General features: G+C 43.2%; 2 protein-coding genes across 3 annotated transcripts in view; both read left to right on the forward strand.

Annotated features, from left to right (window-relative positions):
• oxct1a (3-oxoacid CoA transferase 1a) overlaps positions 1-792 on the forward strand; it is a 43,355-nt gene extending 42,563 nt beyond the window's left edge. For both annotated transcript variants that reach the window (XM_030358867.1, XM_030358868.1), the window contains one exon: positions 44-792. In XM_030358867.1, coding sequence (XP_030214727.1) covers positions 44-79 — 36 coding nt within the window. In that variant the 3' untranslated portion in view covers positions 80-792. The remainder of the gene's footprint in view (positions 1-43) is intronic.
• A 1,179-nt stretch (positions 793-1,971) lies between these two features.
• plcxd3 (phosphatidylinositol-specific phospholipase C, X domain containing 3) lies at positions 1,972-25,085 on the forward strand. Its single transcript, XM_030359534.1, has 6 exons — positions 1,972-2,234; positions 20,342-20,598; positions 21,037-21,210; positions 22,046-22,221; positions 23,653-23,754; positions 24,874-25,085. The coding sequence occupies exons 1-6, from the start codon at positions 2,132-2,134 to the stop codon at positions 25,028-25,030; spliced, it is 969 nt and encodes a 322-aa protein (XP_030215394.1). The 5' UTR covers positions 1,972-2,131; the 3' UTR covers positions 25,031-25,085.
• The last annotated feature ends 599 nt before the right edge of the window (positions 25,086-25,684 follow it).

Here is a 25,684-nt window from a genome sequence, read left to right on the forward strand (position 1 = left end):
TCTGTTTGATTTGATGTTACTGTCTCTGTTATTTTTCCACCAGGTCTCCCCCAACCTGAAGCCAATGCAGCAGGTCTAAAAGGGACATGCCAACCTCCGGCCAGTGGGAATGCTTTAGTGGTTCTATTTAGACAATTCCTTTGTATTTCTTGAGATTCAAACAAGAGGCTGAAATGTTTTTAGTTTTCTTTTTGGTGAAATGTTTGAACTTGATCTTTGAATGTAACAATGATTGACAATTAATGAAATACATGTCATTATCTGTTTTCATAGAGACCTGTTATACTATTGTGTAAAAAACAAAGTTAATTTATATACGTAAAGTAGCAAACTGATTATCAATTATAAGCAAATAATGTAATGGTTGTTATTTATTGAAAAATAGGGATTACATTTTTACTGTAGCATTGATTAGCCATTGTTGATGTGACCGGATGTTTAAAGGGCTTTATAAAAAGTGAAACCAACTTGTGCTTCCATTTCTTATGCATTCAAATGTGGGACAACTATTATTGTAATTTATGCTTAGAGGGATACGGTTACATACTGAAGGAGAGTACATACATTTTTTTGTGAAGAAAGACCACAAATTGTGTTACTGAAGATATCACCTGTGAGTGATGTATTATGGATATGGTGCAACTCTTTGAAACTTCATGTACATAAAAACCATTCAGGTGTATCAGTGTGAAGCCATTTTCTACTTCTGTGCCATTTGCATATGAAATAAAATGACACTTCTGCTGGAAATACTGGAAATAAATAGTGATAACTCTGGTAAACCTGTGTGAATGTGGGTTCAGTGTTTTCTTTTTTGCACTCGGAATAAAAATGTGTATTGGAGAAAATACACCAGTTATTTTCATAGTGAGAAGGAATGATTCAGTTCCACAAGTCAAATGATTGCCCCATAAACGATGGTGGGTTTGGGTGCATGTGTGGGAGGGCGAGGCGTGATGGACTGTGATGGACTTATGTTGGCATACTTGATGTGATTTCTTCACTTGAGTAGAGAGACGCAGCTCTCACCTGAGGGCGCTTACTTGATCAACGAATTAGACCAATTAGCTGCCGGTCTCGGTTAGATCAAGCGGGTTGAATCACCAAACGGTTTAGAAAAGGACGGCTGTTTGCCAGCAGCGGCGGCTCCAAATCCAATATATGCCATTCATTCAAACCCTCCACCTCTCAAACGATGGCAGTGCCTTATTCGATATATCTGTGTGTAGCCTGAATATATGTTAAGAGACTTCCAGTTAAAACCATTATCTTAACGGAAAGGTTAACACCGATATTATGTTTTGAGAATCAACAGGACAACGGAATAATTGAACCAATTTGTTGCGTGTGTTTATGTATTCATTATCTCATTAATGCAGATATATTTGCGACATTTTTGGTGGCACATTAAATAAACACAGCTTTCTTGAAAGACTCATGAAAAGACTTAGCATTCAATAGTGAATTACTTGAATCTACTGGTGAATGTTTTTCAATTTAATCCCCATCCGCTAACCTTTCACAAAGGGGGAAATGTAACCTTTCACTTTGTAATGATGTTAAATTAATTCATTAACACAACCCATTCAACTGCGGGGCTGGAATAACCCAACGTAACACAAGTATGCTATTCTAGGTGAATAGGCTAGATTGTAAATTATTCAATCCAGCCTCATGGTTTGTAGTCCGAATAGTGCACCCTTTGATTCATTTTAGACGAGTAGAAATTAATGCATTGGAAAACACTGTATAAATAGAATTGGATGCATTGCAATGCAATGCATAGATCCATCCTGTCAATCCATCCACAGCAGCAGCAACACAAATCCGCCCCCCACACCCACGTGTACGCGCACAGGAGGTTGCGGGGTGTGTTTGTTTGGTGCTGTGTGTGTGTGTGTGTGTGTGTGTGTGTGTGTGTGTGTGTGTGTGTGTGTGTGTGTGTGTGTGTGTGTGTGTGTGTGTGTGTGTGTGTGTGTGTGTGTGTGAGGAACGGGTAGCCTATCGGTCGGGCTGTGTACGTGGTGTGGGCGAGAGTGTTCATTGCGTGCGTGGATTTGGAGAGCGAGGAGCGAGCGCAGCACAAGGAGCGCACTCCAGGCGAGCATTGTAGTGTTTACACGGCGGCAGCATGGCTTCGTCTCACGGGAGATGCGACCTAAGGTTCGCCGACTGGATGTCAAGTTTACCGCAGACCATGCATACCATCCCGCTCACCAATCTGGCCATTCCCGGTAAGGTGTCGCGCCGTTTAAGTTATGCGTAAAACAACCACATTTTTGGGGTATGTGCGTTGTACGATGAGCGTTCGTGTAGAACCGTGCGCGCGATGTGTAGCCCGACGACGTTGTGTGCATGGGAAGCAGAACAACCAAATGTATCATTTGCATGTTTTAATGCAGGCGTACGGATATAGGCAAACAATGACGGTTATATAATGTGTAGTCTTATACTGTTAGGGTGAAGAAGAGGACAGGACCTGTTGCGCCACGCGAGCAAAGCCATGTGTGTATCCTTGTCATTGTCACTCACCGTCTGTGACAAGTGCATTAAATATTTACCATTTCAAGAATAGATTGTTGAATGTCATTTACTTGTCAGGGACCGGCATGTCGTTTTGAAATTGGGTATTGAGTGGAGTGTTTTATTAATACAATTTGTCTTTCATATTTTTCATTGTATGATTGCAGATTCTGCTCTATTGGATGTTTAAGATATAATTTCTCTCCCAAATTAGAAAGTCTGGTGTTATCACTGCAACGTTGATTGTAATAACCGGTCACTGATTTGACTTCTGGTGAAACGGCCGATTAGCAGAGGGTAAATTTAATGTCAGGGACACATTTATCATCACGTGTTTACAAAGTTACTTACAGAAAGTAATTTTATCTCTCAGTATGTCTCTCTCTCTCTCTCTCTCTCTCTCTCTCTCTCTCTCTCTCTCTCTCTCTCTCTCTCTCTCTCTCTCTCTCTCTCTCTCTCTCTCTCTCTCTCTCTCTCTCTCTCTCTCTCTCTCCGATCAGTCTCTCTGGGGAGATGAAATAGCTTGGCTCCGTTCTCTGATGCTTCGCCCATGCCAACATGTTGCCAATTCACAGATTTAATTACTCATCATTTAATATTTACATTTCACGCTCGCACGCACGCACGCACACTTATCGAGCATTGGTGGTGTATAATGGATGGATGTCTGGGCATGAGCTTCTATCATGATAGCACGTCTTGCTGAATCACCTAGTATGTGCCATGCACGCACCAGGCCTGGAAACACTGCCTGCTCAATCTAATTAGGTACAATTACTCCTCGTTGGCCTAGAAGCCCCACATCTCAGCTGGTCTTCTGTCGCTCTTCCATGGGCAAGATTTATACACACATCCTCAAATGCGTGTGTGTGTGTGTGTGTGTGTGTGTGTGTGTGTGTGTGTGTGTGTGTGTGTGTGTGTGTGTGTGTGTGTGTGTGTGTGTGTGTGTGTGTGTGTGTGTGTGTGTGTGTGTGCTTGTGTGTCAGAGTGTGTGTGTGTGTGTGTGTGTGTGTGTGTGTGTGTGTGTGTGTGTGTGTGTGTGTGTGTGTGTGTGTGTGTGTGTGTGTGTGTGTGTGTGTGTGTGTGTGTGTGTGTGTGTGTGTGTACTTGCATCAGTCCTCTGTGTTTAGGATTACATTTAATGTAATGGTTATCTCTGTGTTAGTGTGTTTTTGAGACGTCACACATGCATAGGGTTTATTTGTAATACTGTTACTCAATTTGTCTTAAAGGAGGCAGCAACACAAAAATCTTGTTTAAAATAATCCTTACAGTGTGTCGGAAAGAGCCGTCTCTTATTTTTAGCCACATGTGCATTCTTTCTCTTACCCAGAGAGATTTAATATTCATGAAGTTCAATTTCAAACAGCCGCTAGCCTGCATCCAACCATGCCTGCATTAAGTGCTTTGATGCTACATTATTCTGGAGGGAGGAGGGGATTTGGTTTGCTAACCAACAGCGCCTAAATGGCTGGCACCATGACGAGTGTGTGTCTGGTGGTCTGGAAAGCTCTTTATGTATACTGTAGAGATGTGTGGGTGGCCATGTTTGACGATTATTGTCTTTTTTGTTCTTTTTTATTTTTTATAGCTGCTCCTTCTTACTGCTGTATCTTAAGTGCTTTAGCATCCATTATAATGAAGACTCGTATCCTTACCATTTGTCTGATTGCCCTTTTTGTCCCACTGACACCTTGAGATGGCTAAATCGATATCTCTATTAGATGATGCTTTAATGGCATCCATTTTTCAGTCAGGCTTTACAACTTCATCTATCTAGCTCTATCTCTTTCTATCTCCATCAATCTCTATCCAAAGTGGGATGGGGAATACAAAGATGAATGGATGAAGCAAGCGTTCTTTCCTTCTAGGTGTATCGTCGGCATATAGAGGATAACACAGCTTCAATCCAGGGTGGAACATAGCCTGAAATGTGGTGTATAGTCAGGCTATTCAGAACCATAATAAATAACCATTTAGAGATTGGTATATTGATGGTGCTAGAGCCGGTGGTGAAGATTGGGATGTTGGTTGTGTGGGTGGTGTTTAGAGTGGGGTACTGATCACATTTGAACCGGATACTGGTACCTGGAATTCGGGAGCAGCTCTCAACCGCACCGCTTATTTCCCCTTACTTCCCCTTACTTCCCCTTATTTCCCCTTATTTCCCCTTATTTCGGTACTTTACTCTTTGATATAAAAAATGTAATTTCAGTTGTTAAAAATTAATTTCAACAATCTTATTGATTCAGAAAATTTTACAAACCACACAAAATAAACCCCCTCCCCCCTATCTCCCTCTACCCATCCCTACAACCTCCGGCCAGTGGGAATGCTGTCTTGTGTAGTAGCAGCGAGTGGTAGCAGCGAGTGACTCTGGTGGGGTGACGACGTATTGGGAGGGGGATGTGACCTCTGGGGCTCGCTCTGTGACCAAAGGGCGGGAGAGAGTGGGTCTAGGTGACCTGTCAAAGAAAGCCGGAGTATGAACAACCTGACTCACAAGCTGATTGCATGATAATTACAAGTTAAACAATGATAAAATATGTGTATAACATATTATTATGTCTATAAGTCAATATTTGGCAGTTGGGTGGTGTTGAGCCTCACCGATAAGCCTGGTGGTGGTCAGCACAGACATGATGGTCAGCATAGGTAGGCTATGATAGATAATCCTGCTTCCCCATGGTTCTGTCCCCATGAAACGGGATTCTCCTGTCACACAAACCGAGCAGGGAGGTCGCCCAATGGCTCTCTGCAATCCACTGGCAGAGGGCACATGTTTGCTTCAACATTCCTGTAGCGCTAGTTAAGATGTGTTGTTAAAACCTATTCTATTTCCAAAAGGAGTTTACCGATCCAAATACTATCAAAGGGCTAATTCATTCAGCACTACACACACACATATTTTCATGTCAAGTTTTTCAGTGAGCCTGATTACGCTTCCGAAGGCCTCCTGACGCATAGCAAAGGCTCATCGCCTTAAGGCTTCATTGGAGGTTAGCTAATTAATAATTTAACTTGTGCCAGGCAACATGGTGAAAGTATATTCCATTAACTTAAGCTGACCTATGAGGCGCAACGGAAACAAACAGAGGTTCCCTTGGGCATCAAAGAAAAACAACCCGCTGGAAGATTTCAACCGCAAGTTTGTTCTTCCAGTGCTTTGGCTGGAATCGGTCCACTGTTCCTTCTGGCCCATAACGAGGACGCTAAACAGTCCCTCCGGATTCGGTTAACCCTGCAAATAGAAGCAGCCTTAAAGTCCAGGGACTCAAAGAGATATAGACACAGATGGACGGATGGGCTGCTAGATGAATGGACAGACAGATGGCCAGATATGTGGCTGGATAGAGAATTGAACCTTTCAAAAGAAGATGACTAAAAATGTATATGGCTATGGTGCAGGTTTATCATGGGGGTTGGATCACTACATAGCAAGTAGGTATATATATATATATATATATATATATATATATATTCTGTATATAGTTAGCTGGCAACTGAATATACAAAAAAAGATCCAGAAATGACACCCCTGTTACAGCCCTTGTAACAGGGGTATGTGCTGTTTTTTTTAAGATTTTGCTTGTAAAATAATGTGCTAATATTCTGTGCATATGTAAAACAAAAGTTGTGAACTCAAAAATAATTGTACTGGTTTAAAGATTGAGTTGTGCCATCAAACTATTTTTACATTAGCACAATGGGTTTCACCAAGTGCACATCCTTTAATATTGTTCCTCCAGCAACTCGTTTAATCTAAAAAATTAAAAAGATGTGCACTCGTAGTTTGGGCTTGTTGTTAAAGGATGTGCCGATGGAGAAACCAATTGCTCTTATGTAACAGTCTGAAGGCACAACTCCATCTTTGTACCAGTACGAATACATTTCTACCATCTTTATTACAAGAACAAACTTAAAGGTATGAGAATAACCCCTTACGTTTGCAGACAAAATGGCTTCGCAGTAAGTAACTGTCATTAAGAAACATGAACTGAAAGACGGTTGTGCATTGCAGTAAGGCAACCTTTTTTTCAGTTCGTCATCAATTCAGGACCACCTCCTCATTCTCTGTGTACCTGCAAGACAGCTGGATTACTTCAATCCATGTGGCACAGTTCGTTTGAACTCATCTGTCATCCAAAGGACACCCTGATTTGTTGGGTATGGATTCTCAGCAGGCCTGGTTTCGCCTCACCACTGGTGCTTAATTGAGTTTCCAGTGGGAGGACATTTATCTTTGTTGTTGAAAAAAAAAAGTTCAATATTTCCCCGTCATCGGAAGGAACAAGCAGCATGCCCCCGCAGACATTTTCTGCTTGCCTTGCTCTGCCCCGATAACACCAGGGGAGGCAAGACGTGCCGACTGATTGATTAATGGAGAGATGAGGACAGAGAGGAACAGAGCTGTGTTTTTTTTAGGACCAGAAAGGTAACCGGATGCCAGAAGGAGTAGCATTGAGGAAGACACCGAGACAGACGTGTGCAATTATCGGCCGTGTACAGTCACCTGGGGAGAGGAAGGGAGAGCAGAGGGTGACAGGGTGTCTGAGGCCATTGTGTGTCTTTCCCTCACCCTCCACCACGGAATCTATTTGACATTAGTTTATTTTTGTCTACGCCTTTTGTCACTTTACACTCTTCGTGTTCTTCCACTTACTTTCTGACATCTTGCTTCACTCTTTTATATTATTCCCTTACCAAGTTGTCTAAGTCCCTCTCTCGCTCTCTAGCTCTCTAGCTCTCACTCTCTCTCTTCTTGTGTGTGTTCTTAGCAGGCTAAAGATGGAGTGTGCTGTTTTTGGTGGTGTAATGAACGGTGAAAGCGCATTAACCAGCGGTGCTTGCTTTCTATGTAGCCTCCTGTCAAACCCATTGACTTTCAGTAAAAAATTACAGCTTCCATCACTGGGCACAGCTTGGCAAGACAGCTAAAGGTCCTTTGTGCTGCAGTCTCTTCCACCTCTATTGACTTTAGAGCAGGCCCGGATGCAGAACGGTTCTGATGGGCGGCTTTCGGGTCTCGGTGACCGCTCACCTCTTATACCATCATGTCTGCTGTTACGACTGCGGGCTTATTGACATACTCCACGCATCCCGCACTACAGAGATCAACTTTCATCAAATAAACTGTAATCAGCAACGCCAGGCAGTCGACAAATTCCGCGAAACGCATTCCCTTTGATTGCGTTGCTCCCTGAAGCCATCACCCAAACCAAATGGCCTTCATATCAAGGCAGGGACTATTGCTGATTATTATGATTGAATAACCAAATCGCATTGTTATTCACCCCAACAGCTGCTGCTGCTCTTATTATCCATTAATTGTGCAAGAGGTTGCGTCTCCTGGACGATCTGAACCTTTTTGGCCAAACGGTCCTCCTTCCCCTCCCTGTCCCTGCATCTCATGGTTAGGCGGCGTTCGTATGAACAAGGGATTGAAATGGGCCTTCCGATTGGGTCGCATACTGGCTACTTGATCATATGTTTGACCATAATGATTGATGCTATTATGTGTAGGAGCCATATTCAGTTTAGTATTATTTGTGTGCAATGGTTGTTTTTGGTGACCTCTACAGGTCTTGAGTGCCTGTGTGCATATAATAGGAAATGGACAGAATGCCAGGTGTGGCTGATTACACAGCAAAAGTTTTTCTACAATGGCTTGGCCCACATCCTGCTCTTTGTTTGTTTTAAGTATTCTCAGTCAGTTTTCTTTGATTTTTGTACAAAATAAACCACAAGACCTTTTTTGCAAACCCAACAAACTTCTGGACATTATCGTTTTTGGACTCAAGCATTGTTAGAATCTAGTCTGCAGTCAGTCACCAGTGATGTTAATTGGAACAAGGAAAATCTGAGAAACGTCACTACAAAGGTAGAAAAACTTTGCCACTAAAATGGATTAATGGAAAACCTGGACATGGAGAAAGCAGCAACAAAGGAACAATGGATTTCTCTGCAACATGATGAAACAGCATGAGGCCCAGTAGCATCAAGGAGTGGTATGTGAAACAAAGGATTGAAGTGAAGGACTACCCTGCTCATTTAAACTGTGGAATTGGAAAAGGAAGTTGTGCATTGGACAGCATAACAGAAACATGGAAGTAACTTCGGGATTGAAAGTCTGCTATTGGAGTGGAGCCTTTTGAAATGCATGAAGTTGACTGGAACAAACAAAAAGGAATGTTAAATGAGTCAGGACCTTGACCCTTTGATTCTTAACCTGATGCTATGTGGGCTGGCAAAGTAAGAGATACACTGAACATGATTATCAACTGACACAGCAATACTGCCTTTATGTACTGTTCCTGTGAAAAGAAAAGAGTGACATATCTGATATGTTAAATATGGCTGAAGAATCAAATCTGAAGTCAGCTGACAAAATGGCTTCTCAAATTGAGGATGATGTCCAAAGGGACCTTGGATCTTTGGAAAAGGCCCCATTAGAAAATGTTTCCAAACTACTTGCAAGCAGAAAGTACAAACTGTGCCAAGTTACCAGACGAATGAACATTGTGAAGGAATTGATGAAAGACATTACAAATGAAGAAGAGGTTAATGAAAGTATGACAAAGTATGGACAACTTGTGGAAGAGTTTAACAACACTCATAAAGCATACCAACTTATATTATCAAAAGAAGAATGCGAATTGGATACTGAGAAGTGGTATATTTTAAAAGTGGGTGATATGACTGCATTCATGGCCTCTGTCACAAAATGGAAAAATACCATCATCCAAGGAGAAATTGATCATGACAATATTGGACTAAATGTTGATAATGTGGCACCTGAGGACAGTATCTCTGCAGTATTAAGTCACAGATCAAGTCGCTCAGCCACATCCTCCACATCATCAGCAAGGATCCGAGCTGAAGCTGAAAAGGCAGCTATTCAAACAAGGATTCAAGCATTGAAGCAAAAGCATGCTCTGGAGGAAGAGGAGGAACAATTAAATGTGCAAAAGGAACAATTAAGGAAACGAAGAGAGACACTGGAGTTGCATACAGAATTAGCAGCTACAACAGCAAAGCTCACTGTGTATAAATCTGCAGAGGAACAAATAGACTCAAATTCAATGGATGGCATGAATGCTTATTATGACGACATGGTTGACAGGTATCGACCCAAAGGAATGGACCTTCTTGTGAGTGACACAGTGGAAGAGCCCATTGATGAAATGCCAAGTGTGCGTCCAAAGGAAGGAGTTCAATTCCAACCTCCCATCCTGCTCAGTAGACCTCACATCGCAACTCAAACAGCTGGTTGGGACTTTGAGATAAGTCCAACACAAAATGTGAGCCCTGTAACCCAAGTACTCTCCTCTCCCAAACAAACCCAAGGTATACAGATCTCCTCTCCTAGACAAACCCAAAGTATGCAGACTACAACACAATCACAGGACGGTGAAAGTAAAGACAACGTATGCAGTATTCTCCAAAGGCAAAATGATATAACGAGTATTCTTGTTAGACAGCAACAACTCTCTTTATTGCCCCAAAAGGACATTGCTATTTTTGATGGGGACGTATTACAGTTCCAGTCTTTTATACTGTCATTCGAACATGCTATTGAGTCTAAAACTGATAACAACAGAGACAGGCTGCATTTCCTCCAACAGTACACTAAAGGTCCGGCACAAGAACTTGTGAGAAGCTGCCAACTTATGAGTGAACAGAGGGGATATCCTAAAGCAAAAGGTCTGCTGCATGAACATTATGGTAATGAGTACAAAGTTGCCAGTGCCTATATTGACAAGGCGCTCTCATGGTCTAACATCAAGTCTGAAGACCCAAAGGCACTGCAAACATTCACTTTATTCCTCAGAAGTTGCTGCAATGTCATGGAAGAAATGAACTTTATGGAAGAACTTAATCTCGGCTCAAATATAAAAGCAATAATCATGAAACTTCCGTACAAAATGCGGGAAAGATGGAGAAACATAGTATGCGAGCTACAAGAGAAGCGGTGCAGTAGAGCAACACTAATGGATCTGGTCAAATTCCTGGAGAAGCAAGTGAGAATATCCACTGATCCAGTGTTTGGCAACATTCAAGATCAAACCGTCGACAGAGCTAAAAGAAAAGTAAACCCCCCCCTCAAATTAAAAGCAACAGGTAGTTTTGCAACAAATACTGACACCATTGAACCAAAATTCACATCCAAAATCCCCAACCAGTCACAAGGCCTTTGTCTCTTTTGCAACCGAGGTGGCCACACATTAGAGTCATGCTATGCTCTGAAGAAAAAGCCACATAGAGACAAAATTGACTTCTTAAAGGAAAAAGGAATATGTTTTGGCTGTCTTATGAAAGGACATATGAGTAAAGATTGCAAAAGGCGTCTAATCTGTAATGTTTGTGACAAAACCCACCCTGGACTCCTCCACATTACAAGAGAAGAAAATGGCAAACCAAGAGAGCAGTCGTCAGAGGAAATGGTGAGCTCTCTTCAGGCATGTGGTCATATTGGGGCCGGTAGTGATGAATGCAGACTTTCTATTGTGCCAGTCAAAATCAAAAGTAACACCAGTGACAAGACCATAGAGACATATGCCTTCCTTGATAATGGAAGTACTGCCACATTTTGTACCGAAGGGTTAATGGAACAACTCAACATCAATGGCAAGAGGACTCGCATTCTACTTCGAACCATGGGCCAAGATAAGTGTGTTCCATCACATATCATAACAGGACTAGAAGTCTCAGGACTTGAACAAGACAAATTCATCCCCCTGCCAAAAGTATTCACACAGAAAACTATACCGGTGACAAAGAATAACATTCCAAAACAGGAGGACTTGGCAAAATGGCCTCACATGGATAAAGTACATATTCCAGCTATTGAGGCTGAAGTGGAGCTGCTGATTGGGACCAATGTTCCAAAGGCTATGGAGCCCTGGGAAGTGATCCATAGCTCTAAAGAGGGACCCTATGCTGTGAAAACCATGTTGGGCTGGGTAATTAATGGTCCACTAGGTGTCAGCGACAACAGCGACAAGGACAGCTGTCCCACTGCCACTGTGAATAGAATATCTCTCATAGATGTTAATGAAATGTTAATCAATCAATACAATCATGATTTCAAAGAGATATCAGCAGATGACAAGCCAGAGATGTCAATAGAAGATAAACGATTCATGAAAATTGCAAATGAATCAATTGTACTTAAAAATGGCCATTACCAACTACACTTGCCATTCAGAAAGGAAAACACCGTAATGCCAAATAACAAAGTGATCGCAGAACAGCGTCTGGTGAATCTGAAAAGAAAATTAAAAAAGAATGAACACTTTCAAAGTGAGTACACTGATTTCCTTTCAGATGTAATTGATAATGGATATGCTGAAGTGGTGCCGCAAGAGCAACTGGAAAGGAAAGATGGAAGAGTGTGGTATATCCCACACCATGGGGTTTATCACCCACAAAAGAAATCACTAAGAGTTGTGTTTGACTGCAGTGCAACTTACCAAGGAATGTCATTAAACACAGAACTGCTACAAGGACCAGATCTGACAAATGGACTTGTCGGGGTCATTTCCAGATTCCGTCAGGAGCCAGTCGCAGTCATGACTGATATAAAGGCAATGTTTCACCAAGTAAGAGTGTCCCCAAATGACGTGGATTTTCTTAGGTTCTTATGGTGGCCTAAAGGTGATGTGAACCGTAAACCAGTTGAGCATCGTATGCTTGTGCACCTGTTTGGAGCCACGTCCTCCCCCAGTTGTTCAAGTTTTGCATTGAAAAGAGTTGCAGAGGACAATAAGAACAATTTTCCCCATGCAATAACTGACACTGTCAAAAGAAATTTCTATGTCGATGACTGTCTAAAAGCCCTACCCTCTGATCAGGAGGCCATACAGCTTGTCACTGATCTCTCAACTATATGCCACAAGGGAGGATTTCACCTCACAAAATGGATGAGCAACAGCCGAGCAGTGCTCTCCGTCATTCCAGAACAAAACAGGGCAAAAGGAGTAAAACAACTGGATTTAGACAAAGATAAACTTCCCACAGAAAGAGCACTTGGTTTGCAGTGGTGTGTTGAAAACGATGCATTTAAGTTTAACATCAAAGTCAAAGAAAAGCCACAAACCCGAAGAGGAATGCTATCTGTAGTGAGCTCAATCTACGACCCTCTTGGGTTCTTGGCCCCCTTAACACTGCCTGCCAAGTGTCTCCTCCAAGAACTTTGCAAACAAAATCATGGCTGGGATCAACTTATACCTAAAGCGACGTCTGAGAAATGGCTAAAATGGACTTCTGATCTTGTCAAGCTGGCAGTCTTTAAAGTAGACCGCTGCATTAAGCCAATACACTTTGGGAAACCAGTTCATGCCCAACTACATCATTTTTCAGATGCAAGTGACTATGGCTATGGTACAGTTAGCTACCTTCGGTTAACTAACAAAAGAGGAGAGGTCTCTCTGGCCTTTATGATGGGAAGAGCCAGAGTTGCGCCGCTGAAAAATATCACTATCCCAAGAATGGAATTGACAGCTGCTATGTTGTCAGTCAAAGTGGACAAAATGCTCAGAGCAGAATTGCAGTTGCTACTGGAAAATTCTGTTTTTTGGACTGATAGTCAAGCAGTAATCAAGTACATTGCAAACGAGCATACCCGATTCCATACTTTCATTGCAAATCGAGTGTCAACAATCAGAGATAACACAAAGGTATCACAATGGAAGTATGTGGAGACAAAGTTAAATCCAGCCGACGATGCATCTAGAGGACTTAGTGCTGGAAGACTTGTGGATGGAAAAAGATGGATACAGGGACCAACTTTCCTGTTGAGGCCAATGAGTGAATGGCCAAGTGCAACCCTGAAATCCCATGCACTTAATCCAGATGATCCTGAAGTCAAAGTAAGGTTGGTTGTGCATAATATTGTTTTGAAGGAAACGGAAAACCCTACCAACCAACTGCTCTCTTATTTCTCCTGTTGGCTGAAGTTAAGAAAGGCTGTGGCATGGATATTAAAGTTAAAAGGTATCTTGCAATCTCTAGTAAAACAGAGAAAAGAAAAGGAATCCTGTGTCAATCGCCCATACACACGATCACAAAGTAAAGTGACTCACTCACAGCAGATGGGAAGGAAGGCTATAAGTGAACAACACATAAATATCGATGATCTTGAAACGGCAGAAAAATGTATCATCTGTTTCTGCCAAAGACAAATATTCCCAGAAGAGATGACCAGATTGGAAATGGCGCCATCTGGGGTCAAAAGGTCAAGTCCCCTTTACAAGTTGGACCCAGTAATGGAGGATGGGATTTTGAGAGTGGGAGGTAGACTTGACAGATCAGCTATGCCTCAAAAAAGCAAACATCCTATTATTCTGTCAAAGAACATGCATATTTCCTCTCTTATCCTTCGCCAAATCCATGAAAATGTTGGTCATAATGGAAGGAACCATGTTCTCTCGCAGCTGCGCCAGAAATACTGGATTACAGGTGCAAATGCCGCTGTAAGAAAGATCATCTCAAAGTGTGTTGAATGCAGGCGCGTAAGAGGAAGACCAGGAGAACAGAAAATGGCAGGTTTACCTGTTGAAAGACTAATACCAGATAACCCTCCATTTACAAACGTTGGACTTGATTATTTTGGGCCCATCGAGGTAAAGAAAGCAAGGAGCCTCGTGAAAAGATACGGTGTCATATTCACCTGCATGTCAAGCAGAGCAGTGCATTTGGAGGTCGCTCACTCACTTGATACAGACTCCTGTATAAATGCAATAAGGAGATTTATCTCCAGAAGAGGACAAGTGGAACATCTAAGATCAGATAATGGAAGCAATCTGGTTGGAGCGGAGAGAGAGTTAAAGAAAGCTCTTTTAACACTGAATCAACACCAAGTCAAAGATTCCCTGCTACAACATGGAGTGAAGTGGAGTTTCAACCCCCCTGCTGCCTCTCATCACGGTGGAGTGTGGGAGCGACTTATCAGAATGGTGAGATGCATACTCTGTTCAGTTTTGCATCAACAAACTCTCGATGATGAAGGCCTGTGTACTGTGTTTTGCGAAGTGGAAGCAATTCTTAACAGTCGGCCTATAACAACTGTCTCAGCTGATCGACACGATCTTGAAGCACTGACACCTAATCACATTCTTCTCCTGAACACCAAGCCTGCTTTGCCCCCAGGACTCTTTCAAAAATCAGACCTCTATGCTCGACGTCGCTGGAAGCAGATCCAGTACATAGCAGAACTGTTTTGGAAGCGCTGGACGAAAGAGTACCTGCCCTTACTGCAGGAGAGACAAAAGTGGTGTGCAGTAAGAAGGAACTTTCAAGTTGGAGATGTGGTGATGATAGTGGATTCAACAGCGCCCCGCGGCTCTTGGTTGCTTGCCAGGATAAAGGAAACCATTGCTGACTCAAAGGGTCTCGTTCGCTCTGTCAAACTACAGACGAGGACAAGTGTTCTTGAGCGGCCTATAACCAAGATCTGCCTGCTGTTGGAGACAGAAGATTGAAATGTACTTGAAATAATCTCTTATTTCTGATGTATTTCGGCACATATAGTAGCTCCTTCTTATTTAGATTGATATAATTGTAATTGTTACACACCTATACAATTAGGGGCCGGTGTGTAGGAGCCATATTCAGTTTAGTATTATTTGTGTGCAATGGTTGTTTTTGGTGACCTCTACAGGTCTTGAGTGCCTGTGTGCATATAATAGGAAATGGACAGAATGCCAGGTGTGGCTGATTACACAGCAAAAGTTTTTCTACAATGGCTTGGCCCACATCCTGCTCTTTGTTTGTTTTAAGTATTCTCAGTCAGTTTTCTTTGATTTTTGTACAAAATAAACCACAAGACCTTTTTTGCAAACCCAACAAACTTCTGGACATTATCGTTTTTGGACTCAAGCATTGTTAGAATCTAGTCTGCAGTCAGTCACCAGTGATGTTAATTGGAACAAGGAAAATCTGAGAAACGTCACTACATTATGTACGATGAATATTATTGCTGCACGCCGATTTTACTTAATAATAATATAATATTTTTACAATTTTCAAGTCTTGACTCTGTCTTGACCTCGCTCTGTCTTGACCTACGTCAAGACAGAGCGAGAGTATGTGTCAACAATAGTCAGAAGGATTATTTTAGTATTGCAGATCTTAAGTCCATGGCCTAAATAATATAAATAATCACTTGCTCGTTGGGGAACAGCAGAACGTGTTTAGGCCGTTGAATAAATGAGGGGTCAAGGCTCTGAGTATGGAGTTCAGATTCCAAACTCAAAAGATATATCGGCTTTTCACCTTACCTAATACTACAGCCTATAGCGGAGCACATTAAACACCATACGTTAGGTCTACTGTGTTGCCAAGTGCTCGTTCAACCCCAAGGTGTTACTTACGGTAAGTCCATTTTTGATAAGCGCAAAAGCATGTTGGGTCTCAGAGGTCGGGCAGGCCCACTTATGCCACCCCTGATAGCACGGACGGGCTGCTTTTGATTCCATACCGAAACAGGAAAACTGTCCTTATTGAGAAATGTCCTTATTGAGACAGACATACCTCGTCGACCGTGTGGCAGCCATGACACTGCGGAAAGAGAAGGTCTGAGTAACTGTGATGTAATGCGTTGTTTTTTTGACAGAATCTATGATCCATATTTTTGATCCTGAATCTTGTTCGGTTAAATCCCTTTTAGTTTTGTGTATCTAATTTGAAAGAAAATTTGATGAAGTGACAGATGCAGAGGGATGAATGTGTTCTTCTAATGTGCACCCCTTCAACAGTCAAATTTGTTCTTGAATAAATATGATGGAATTACCAATGCCCTTGATAGAAAGAACAGATAATCAATTAGACTAAATGACTGACTCTTGGAATAACCACAATCGCGACACCAACACAATTTTAAGTTCAAAATGGAAAATGTAGTAATGTATTATATATTGCCAACACCGATATTCTGAATGTAGAGGCAAGTTTCTTCTCCCTGAATTATTTTTTCATCCAATGATTGTGATATTGAATATCTCCTTATGTCAATGTAATATGAATCAACTCAGACTTAGGTTTTTCTGTTTTTAATTGTGTCAAAAATTGGGTTCCTTACAGCTGGTTTTGTAAAAAAAAAAGAAGCAATTTAGTCTTGGCCGTTTGATCGGGGAATGTGGCTTTTGTATGATTGTATTCGCCAATGCCCAGTCACAGTGACCTTGTTTTGATATTTCATTGCGACACAGGTAGAAACCATAGATGAAGAGACAAAAGCACACAGACACATTTCATTTCCCTTACAATACTTGAAGACAGGATTAATGCGTTATGCAGGGAAAATTGTGTGGGGGTTTTTTTGTCGATGATTGTGCTAGCAGTGTTAGCTTCTGAGTTTTCACGCTGCACATACTATTTGTGTATTTCTAATTTATTTTGATGCGTCAACAAATTCAACTGCAACAGCTTTCTCTGGGTTTTTCCCCCCAGAATGTTGGTCTTTTACTTGGTTGAAACAGCACTGAACTAAGCCAGTACTGGGTTCACACAAAGGTTCTAGATTAGCAGCTTAGTTGTGGTAAATATCCACTGCAATCTCACAGATTGAGTCAACATCCACTCAGCACTCTCATACCACAATATACATTAACTGGAGAATATAACTTAAAATATTTATCGTATTCTTTTGTAAATAAGTGGATAATGCGTAGACGGAAAACAATTGCTAATGCTCAATTATTATTTATTAGCAATCATCAATCATCAGTTCTCCAGGGTTGGCGATTTTAAAATAATTGTTCTGATTATAAGGTTAATTGCCGTAATTGCTTAATAGCCGCATACTTCATATATAATCACTAAAGGAAATAGCTTGGCCTCTCGGGGAGTACAATTGATGATGCAATATAATGTGCTCACCTTGTTTTAATTTAAGGAATATCAGAGTGAGAACTACTCTGATATTAATTCTAACGCATAAGGACTCAAGGCTACGAGACCAAGATATTGACAAGGGCCAACATGTTGTTTTGAGTTGGTCCTACAGCACAATTAGTAGAGCATGGTAGCGCTGCAGGGACGCTAATAGAGGGACTCTATTCCCACTGGGGCTGCTCAGGCAGTGTATATGTGGACATTATAAAGATTTAGTCTTTGTGTTTATCCTTTATAGTTATGGCTATTACCATTAACCCGTAAGCTATTTTAACCCTTATTCACATTATACCATTAGTTTTGTGTGTTTGAACAAGTTTTAATTTAATCTTAGCTTGCAGTGATTTGTAATAGTAGTAGTTCTGTTGTGACACTTTATAAGATGGCCGCCAACGCTTAGAGCAGTTGATGGTCAGCGACTGAAGGATTGAGATACTGTGATGTGCACCAACAAAGAAGTAACCCTCTATTTCACTTGACCTCCCCCTATGCTTTTAACTTTACTTTTAAACGACATATCGACATATGACAGACATGGCACCTTTGAAAAAAAGTTTGTGTGTGTGAAGAGGACATTTTAAATCTTTGGAAAGAAGCCTTTGCTCTCGTCTAGGTGAGGTTCATAACTGCTTTGGTCAGGGACCTATTTCATGTTTTCGTTGTGTGGGCAATCAAGCCTGGGTTTTTGCACCCAAGAGTTTAATGAGATAATAACCACACAGCAAAGGTCGGTGGAATACCGTAAGGATACGGTGCATCTGGTCAATGTAACCGAACGCATACATAGACATGAGAGGACAAAACAAACGTAGCTGTATAATGGGCAAGGCATATTGTTTGAGAATTGCAAGGATGAAAGATGGTGTAGTGAATTGAATGTCCCTCACAGTACATGTAAGACACTTTGTATACATGGGTTTGCTGAATAATTCTTCGCTATATTCCATGTGTGATCCAAACGTTTCGAAGGTCCCTGGTTTAGTCACTGTGTGGGGCTGCTTCAGGGTTTCTTTCTGTGTGTAATGATCAGAGGATGAGCAGCAGTCATTATGTCTTATTGTGGAGAGAGAAAGGGGGGAGAGATAAAGAGGGAGGGGGGGAGACTACCAGATGAACAGGTACCGTGCTGATCCCAGTGTGTTCACATTTGTTTGCTCAAGGAAAGAACGACTACCAGAGACATGTTTCAGCACATTTCAATTCGATTTTTATATCACAGTCGGCTAGAGTTAGACCTTGCTATCAGGTTTTGTTCTACTGGTTTTTCATTTTAAGACTGTAACTGGATAAGCCGTTAAAAAGGTTATGAATCAGGATGTTGAGAAGGGCACTTGGTTCAGCTGTGTGTAAACTTGAAGCCAAGCTATTTCCTCAAAAAAGGCTATGAGTCTTGTCATTATAACACATTGGCTGGTTTGATATGTTGTTGCCATGGCGTCCCCTGGGCATTACCAGCAAGACAACAGGTATTTGGAAAGCAATTCACCTGCAGCGAGAGGGAAAAAAATCAGCGGTCAGATAGAACCATTAGTGTCAAAGCACAAGGTCATTTTTACAGGTCGATCGAGACATCATGTAGTGGTAGTTTGGATTAGAGCTCAGAGAGAGATTAACATTTATCTGTGGAGGATGTTGCTTTGGAATGTATTTATATGTTCCAAATATACACTTTGCTGGTCGCACATTAAAAAAGGATAAATACAAAAACATGCATTTTTATAAAAGGCCCAGATAAGGTGCCCAGCTCAATGCAATGGGAGATAAAAACCCAAACCACAACCTCTCCTCCATCCCAATGACGTCACGGCGATAATCCCTAAGGCTGTCGGCTTGAAAGAGTGGGAGAAATAAGTTCCTTCAGAGCCAGCTTTGAGTGATTTATTTGAACTACATAAACGATTTGCTGTCAAGTCACAAACAGTATGTCTTTCGGACATTGCATGTTATACTCTGAGGTCTATGCACCCATCTGTCACCCGTTACAAAACACTGTGGCCTCCGCCCGCTACGCAACAAAAATAAAATGTCTTTGAAATCAACTCTCCCATTTCTATCCGGGTGCAGAAAATGGGTCCTCAAAGAACCCATGACCTTTTGAAACAAGGTGCTGCCCGAGATGATGGCTGATAATGGCTGATAATGCCTTTAAAAGCCCAATCTCTGTGTCACGGGACGGCTCAAACAAGGTGTTTTATTTCTCTTCAAGATATATCTGCTGTCGGCTTGAAAGAACGGGAGATATATGTTTTGCTAACATCTCTGGAGCTAAAAAGCCCTTCCTTTACCGGAGGGCTCCAACCTCTCTGATGCCAGAGATAACCTAAATCGAATATCACACAAAACCGTTGGTCGACAACGTTGACGGTTTTTGGTGAGATGGCCGAGGAAACCGTCTTGCTTTTTTGTGGTCTAGCACAACTTATGTTGGAAGTCCTGCTCTCGTCTCCAAGGAAGAAAGTGTAAGGTTTTTCTATTTTTGTTGGTGTGAACAAAACACATTTTTGTATTTGGAGTGAGCTGTTTCCAATTGCGCTGGGTGTAGCAGCAATGTCGCTTCGTCTTCCTGGCTGAGGTCCGAAGCCTGATCACACGAGTACGCTCATGAGTATAGCATTTTAGCACAGGTGGAGAACCTTTCTGTGGTATGCAGGAATCAATCATTATTATTGATAATCCATCATGATATTCAATGCTGTCAACAATACTCCAGTGTTTACTGTTCATTCCTTGTTGCATAGCTGTGTCGTTAATGAGCAGATAAGGGTTAGGTGCCTTGCTCAATGAACTGCAAACCGAGAGCACTTCAGCAGGGAGTTAAACACCCACCACCCAGAGGCGTCACGGCGATAATCCCTATCATGATCTATAACAAGGTGACCCCCCCCCCCCCCCCCCCCCCTCCCCCCCCTCTCGTCCACTACAGGTTCCCATGACTCTTTCAGCTTCTACATCGACGAGTCGTCCCCAGTGGGCCCGGAGCAGCCCGAGACGGTGCAGAACTTTGTGTCCGTGTTCGGAACGGTGGCCAAGAAGCTGATGAGGAAGTGGCTGGCGACGCAGACCATGAACTTCACCTGCCAGCTGGAGTCGGGCGTGCGCTTCTTCGACCTGCGCATCTCCACCAAGCCCCGTGACCCCGACAATGAGCTGTTCTTCGCCCACGGGCTCTTCAGCGCCACGGTCTGTGGAGAGAGAGAGAGAGCGCGTCTTAGTGCTAGATAGATGGGGCTGCTATGTGATGTATTTCCTACCTCTGTCTTTAAACACCATCTCCCATCCCGTGTGTTACATTCACAAGTTAATCCAAATGGTGATATCTACATGTTTTAAAGGAGATTCATTATTTTGTATTGCCTTTCTCTTTTGTGTGTGTTTGTGTGTCTTGTTGATGTTGAGTGCATGTCTGTCTCTCTGTTTGTCTCGTGTGTGTGTGTGTGTGTGTGTGTGTGTGTGTGTGTGTGTGTGTGTGTGTGTGTGTGTGTGTGTGTGTGCGTGTGTGCGTGTGTGCGTGTGTGCGTGTGTGTGTGTGTGTGTGTGTGTGTGTGTGCGTGTGTGTGTGTGTGTGTGTGTGTGTGTGTGTGTGTGTGTGTGTGTGTGTGTGTCTGTGTGTGTCTCTAGGTCAGGGAGGGCTTGGAACAGATCAGTACTTACCTGTCATCGCATGCCAGAGAGGTGGTGTTCCTGGACTTCAACCACTTCTACGGGGTGCAGAACCTCCACCATGAGAAGCTGGTCACCATGCTCAAAGACATCTTTGGAGACAAACTGTGTCCCGTCATCTTCGCTCAAGAGGTATTTATTACCCTCCCAACTTTCATTAAAGTATATTTAACAATGAAATAGAAGCTTAATCATCACCATCGTCGATGACCACAAGATTAACTCCTGCTCTAATGTTATTGGCAAATGCGTGCACAAAACTTCCAATATTAATTTTACTAATGTGTTCTGAGGCCATTTTGATTTTGTTCCGAGTTCCCCACAGGAGAACACCTTTGTTGGGATTACTGGATTAATGGCTTCCGTGAGGTTGAACTCTCTTTATCAACCTCATACAGTACTGCTCTCATTATTTTAATTTGGTCGGGTTCGCTTTCAAATGGTTGCCCTGCCATGGATTTCTGTAATTCATGGGGGGAAATTGAAAGAATCCTTAAAATAGAGAAGCATGTAAGGGATCTTCAAAGAAGGTATACCATGGAATACATCATCGCTATTGGTTTCCATGATGTCTCTAAGAAGGAAGAGGACACTCAATATTCATAAAGGCTATTACACATGCAGTTTGTGCTTCTTCTCACTCAACATAGCTTTATTGCAGCACAGTGCCTTTATTGGGCACTATGAATACAGTCCACTTTTGCAGTCATGCACCTGAGCTACGGGTACGCCGCACATGTGATTGACAGGCAAAATCGATGCCCCCCTATACCCATCAGGGAAGAGATGCCCTGGTTGGTCAGACATGAGCCAGGAGTGGCGCAACCACAACAGATTGTCTCAGCAGGCATTACACTCACTGTGACGTGACGGATGGCTGTGGGCGTTTCGAAACGATTTACTCTTAAGTTGTAGCAGTTAAAACCTACCTGCAGCCCTTGTTAACATGGGATTCATTCTGGTCCAGTTGACCCTGCAGTATCTGTGGGAGAAGGAGTTCCAGGTGCTTGTGTTCTACCATCACCCGATGGCTCTGGAGGTCCCTTTCCTCTGGCCCGGCCAGATGATGCCCTCCCCCTGGGCCAATACCACCGACCCAGAGAAGCTGGTGCAGTTCCTCCAGGCCTCCATCACCGATCGCAGGTCGGTCAGCCGCCCCATACTCTTGTTTGTTCCTTATTTTGCTTTCTATAAGCGGAGGCGATCATACATTAAATAACCGCAGATTGTAAATGTCACGCATCGCCGCGCCATGCCATGGTCTCTTTTGTCTCCATCAGCTTGTTCTTCGAGGGCTGCCTTTCTCTTGGATTTCAGTTATGTTAAAGGGGACTTATTATACCACCAGGTGTGAGTGTGATTAGCCTTACAAGCCGTTTCGAAAATCTGCCTAATATGACATCACTAGTGGGTGTGTCCACCTAGATCTGTGCTGGATAGATCTATCTACCAGCCTACCCAGTGGACTGAAGTAAACATTGCTCATCTATCCAGCACAGATCTAGGTTGACACACCCACTAGTGATGTCATATTAGGCAGATTTTCGAAACGGCTTGTAAGGCTAATCACACTCACACCTGGTGGTATAATAAGTCCCCTTTAACTGTGCAATCAGCCCCGAGCATTGTCTGCGGATGCATGATAATCATTGAGCAGAGTAGGGGCTAGCCATCTTGCTAACCCCTGTAGTTAGGTTGTGAAAATGGGCGGCTGGAACCCAGGGCCTTTTGGCTGGCACAAAATGCCCCTTGCACTACATTGACCTGAACCAGTTCAGCTGAAATTCTATTATTTTATTATTTGTTGGGGTGTTGAGGGATCTCTACTCAACATGAATATACTTTATGTGTCTGTCTCTTTCCTTCTTTTTTTCTGTTAGGATACCCTGTTCATTTAAATGCGTAGTTATATTTAAGAGATGATTAAATAAGGTAAGGGACGATGTACAGCGAGCTGGTCCAATATAAACCCAGCTTCCTACACCAACCTTTTGTCCATTTGATTGGAAATACTGTAGTGTCCATAGCAACGGTTACTCATAGCAGTGGTCTGATATTCAGACAATAACAGGCCGCTGAATACAATAATTGACCAATAAGAATCTAGTATTCCACAAAGCCTTGTAACAGTTATATTTAAAACAGTTATATTTATATTTATTGAAAGTGTTTCAATGCAAAAGAGATGACTAACCAGACTAACCAGACAAAGCAGACAAAGCAGCAATCATCCGGCACACACAGTGGAAAACCCTTTTTTGGGGTTCCCAGATGTAATGAAAAATGGAAATCTGAGCACATTGGCAATATAACAATGTTGTTTAGTCACGCTCCAGTTTAAACCCAATCAGCAACAGAACACATAACAACACGTGTGGAACGCAACTCAGAACGACACAAATTCCGTTGAAGTATTCCTGAAATGGGAAGCTTGTCCTTTGCTGCAATGGTGTGGGCGTGGTAAGATAGCGTTTATGACGCGTTGCCTTGCCCTTTAAGAGAAGCCCGGTCAATGGAAGAGCGGAGAGGTGAAGGGAAGGGCAGAGTGTGTAATGTTGTGCATTTCCTCTGCAGGAGGAAGGGCACCTTCTTTGTTTCCCAGGTGGTGCTGACCCCCAAAGCCAGCACCGTGATGAAAGGAGTGGCCAGCGGTCTGAGGGAAACCATCACAGAGAGGTGTGTGTGTGTGTGTGTGTGTGTGTGTGTGTGTGTGTGTGTGTGTGTGTGTGTGTGTGTGTGTGTGTGTGTGTGTGTGTGTGTGTGTGTGTGTGTGTGTGTGTGTGTGTGTGTGTGTGTGTGTGTGTGTGTGCATTTGCTTTTCATGTTGGATGTGACCGATGAGACATTGATGCACATTGATAATGCTAAATGTACAATTGGACGCACACACACACACACGCCTACACACAGAGACAGACACAGACAGACAAATGAGCCACATGACATTTTAAAGCTAAACCTAAAGACACGGCAGTAGGAATCTCCTCACAAACAACACCCACCTCATGCGGGCTTTCAGCAGAAGCAGAAAAAATAATTAGAGCCTCCAATTCTCTCTAGTGCTGCCGCGCCCAATTTTAGTTCAATCTCCGTTTGTTCGCTACTCTTAGTGTTACCAGTCGGTTGAAAGCCTAAACAGTAAAGCCGCCAATTTGACCGGCATGAATAATTCATACTAAGAACCGCCACAGTGTCTTGCACATATTTTTTTTCCTGTTCTTTGTGCGGGTTTATTTATTTATTTAGTAATCGTCCTGATTATTCTGCCAGTGTAAAAGGCGAGACAAGCAGACAGCGCTTAAGAGCCCAGCCGCGATACACGTGGCACACACACGCTGTGTGCGTGTCCTTCAGTGTCAAAGACGCCTCTGCCCTGCCCTGTTCTTCAACACATGTCATCGTGCCGGGGCAGACAGCCCCGGCAGGGTTTAGTCCTGCCTAGTCCCCGACTATGGCAAATATCTCCCATTGGCCGGCTCTGGTATGGCAGTCCAATCACCATTGCTGAGCAGCATTGTGCTCTGGGTGCTTATACGCCCGGTCCCGCACGCTGACAATGACACATGGAGAGCACATCCATGCGTGTCGCACACGCTCGCGTACGCATTTCTAGTTTCCCGGTGATCGAGTTCACATAGAAACTGTATTTCCGCTGGTAGCTGGCTTCATCAATGAAGCCGGTGTAGCAGCAGCCTCATTGATGAAGACACTTGTCCATCTGGCCCGTCTGTCCGTCCGCCTTCACATGCTGTGCCCTCCATCCTCAACCCCCCCTCCCTACCCCCTCCCTCCCAGGGCCCTGCCGGGCATGATGCAGTGGATCCGGTCCCAGCGGCCGGGGGAGAACGGCATCAACATCATCACGGCGGACTTCGTGGAGCTGGGGGAGTTCATCAGCGCCGTCATCACGCTCAACTATCACCTGGACGATGAGGATGACTACGCCACCTGAGAGCTTCCGCCCGAGGGCTCTTCTCTCTCTCTCTCGCTCTCTCTCTCTTGCCTGTTGGGGGGGGGGGGGGGGGGCGGGGGGGCAGGGGAGGGGGATTTTTGCAAAAGGAAGGAGTCTAGGGGATGAGGTTCGCTCGCCACTCCTGCGGTGTTATTTAGGGCGATGGGGGACAAGGAGGATCCCCGCGGCCCTTGGGGGTCGGAGGGGGCAGGGGGCGGATTGTAGTAGGATAGCCGTAGAGGTCGTCATCGTCGTTGTAGTTGTTGAGGGCGGGGTTGATTGGGGGGGCGGGCGTCGCAGCAGATGGCTTGAGTTTTAGCTTCAATGGCAGGAGTTGGTTATTAGGTTTTGTTTCTTTTCTGTTTTGGTGTAAAAAAAAAAAGGATGTCGCTTTTGTTTACGTCACTCCCCATACGCTGTGAATATAACGATTTCATCCAACAATCTAATCAGTGTTTTGAAGTCTTGCAACTTTAATGCAGATTATTATATATACATATAGGAATACGCAGTATATGCATCGTTAACAGCATTTCAAATCACCACCGCGACAAAGTGGAAGTATAGTGCTCTTGATCATGATGCATCGCACTTCAGAGATGTGTTCTATTTTGTAAGGAGCCGTTCTAAGGGCGCTAAATTACAGCATTTAAT

This window comes from Gadus morhua, chromosome 6 (assembly GCF_902167405.1).
Source record: "Gadus morhua chromosome 6, gadMor3.0, whole genome shotgun sequence".
Taxonomy (NCBI): domain Eukaryota; kingdom Metazoa; phylum Chordata; class Actinopteri; order Gadiformes; family Gadidae; genus Gadus; species Gadus morhua.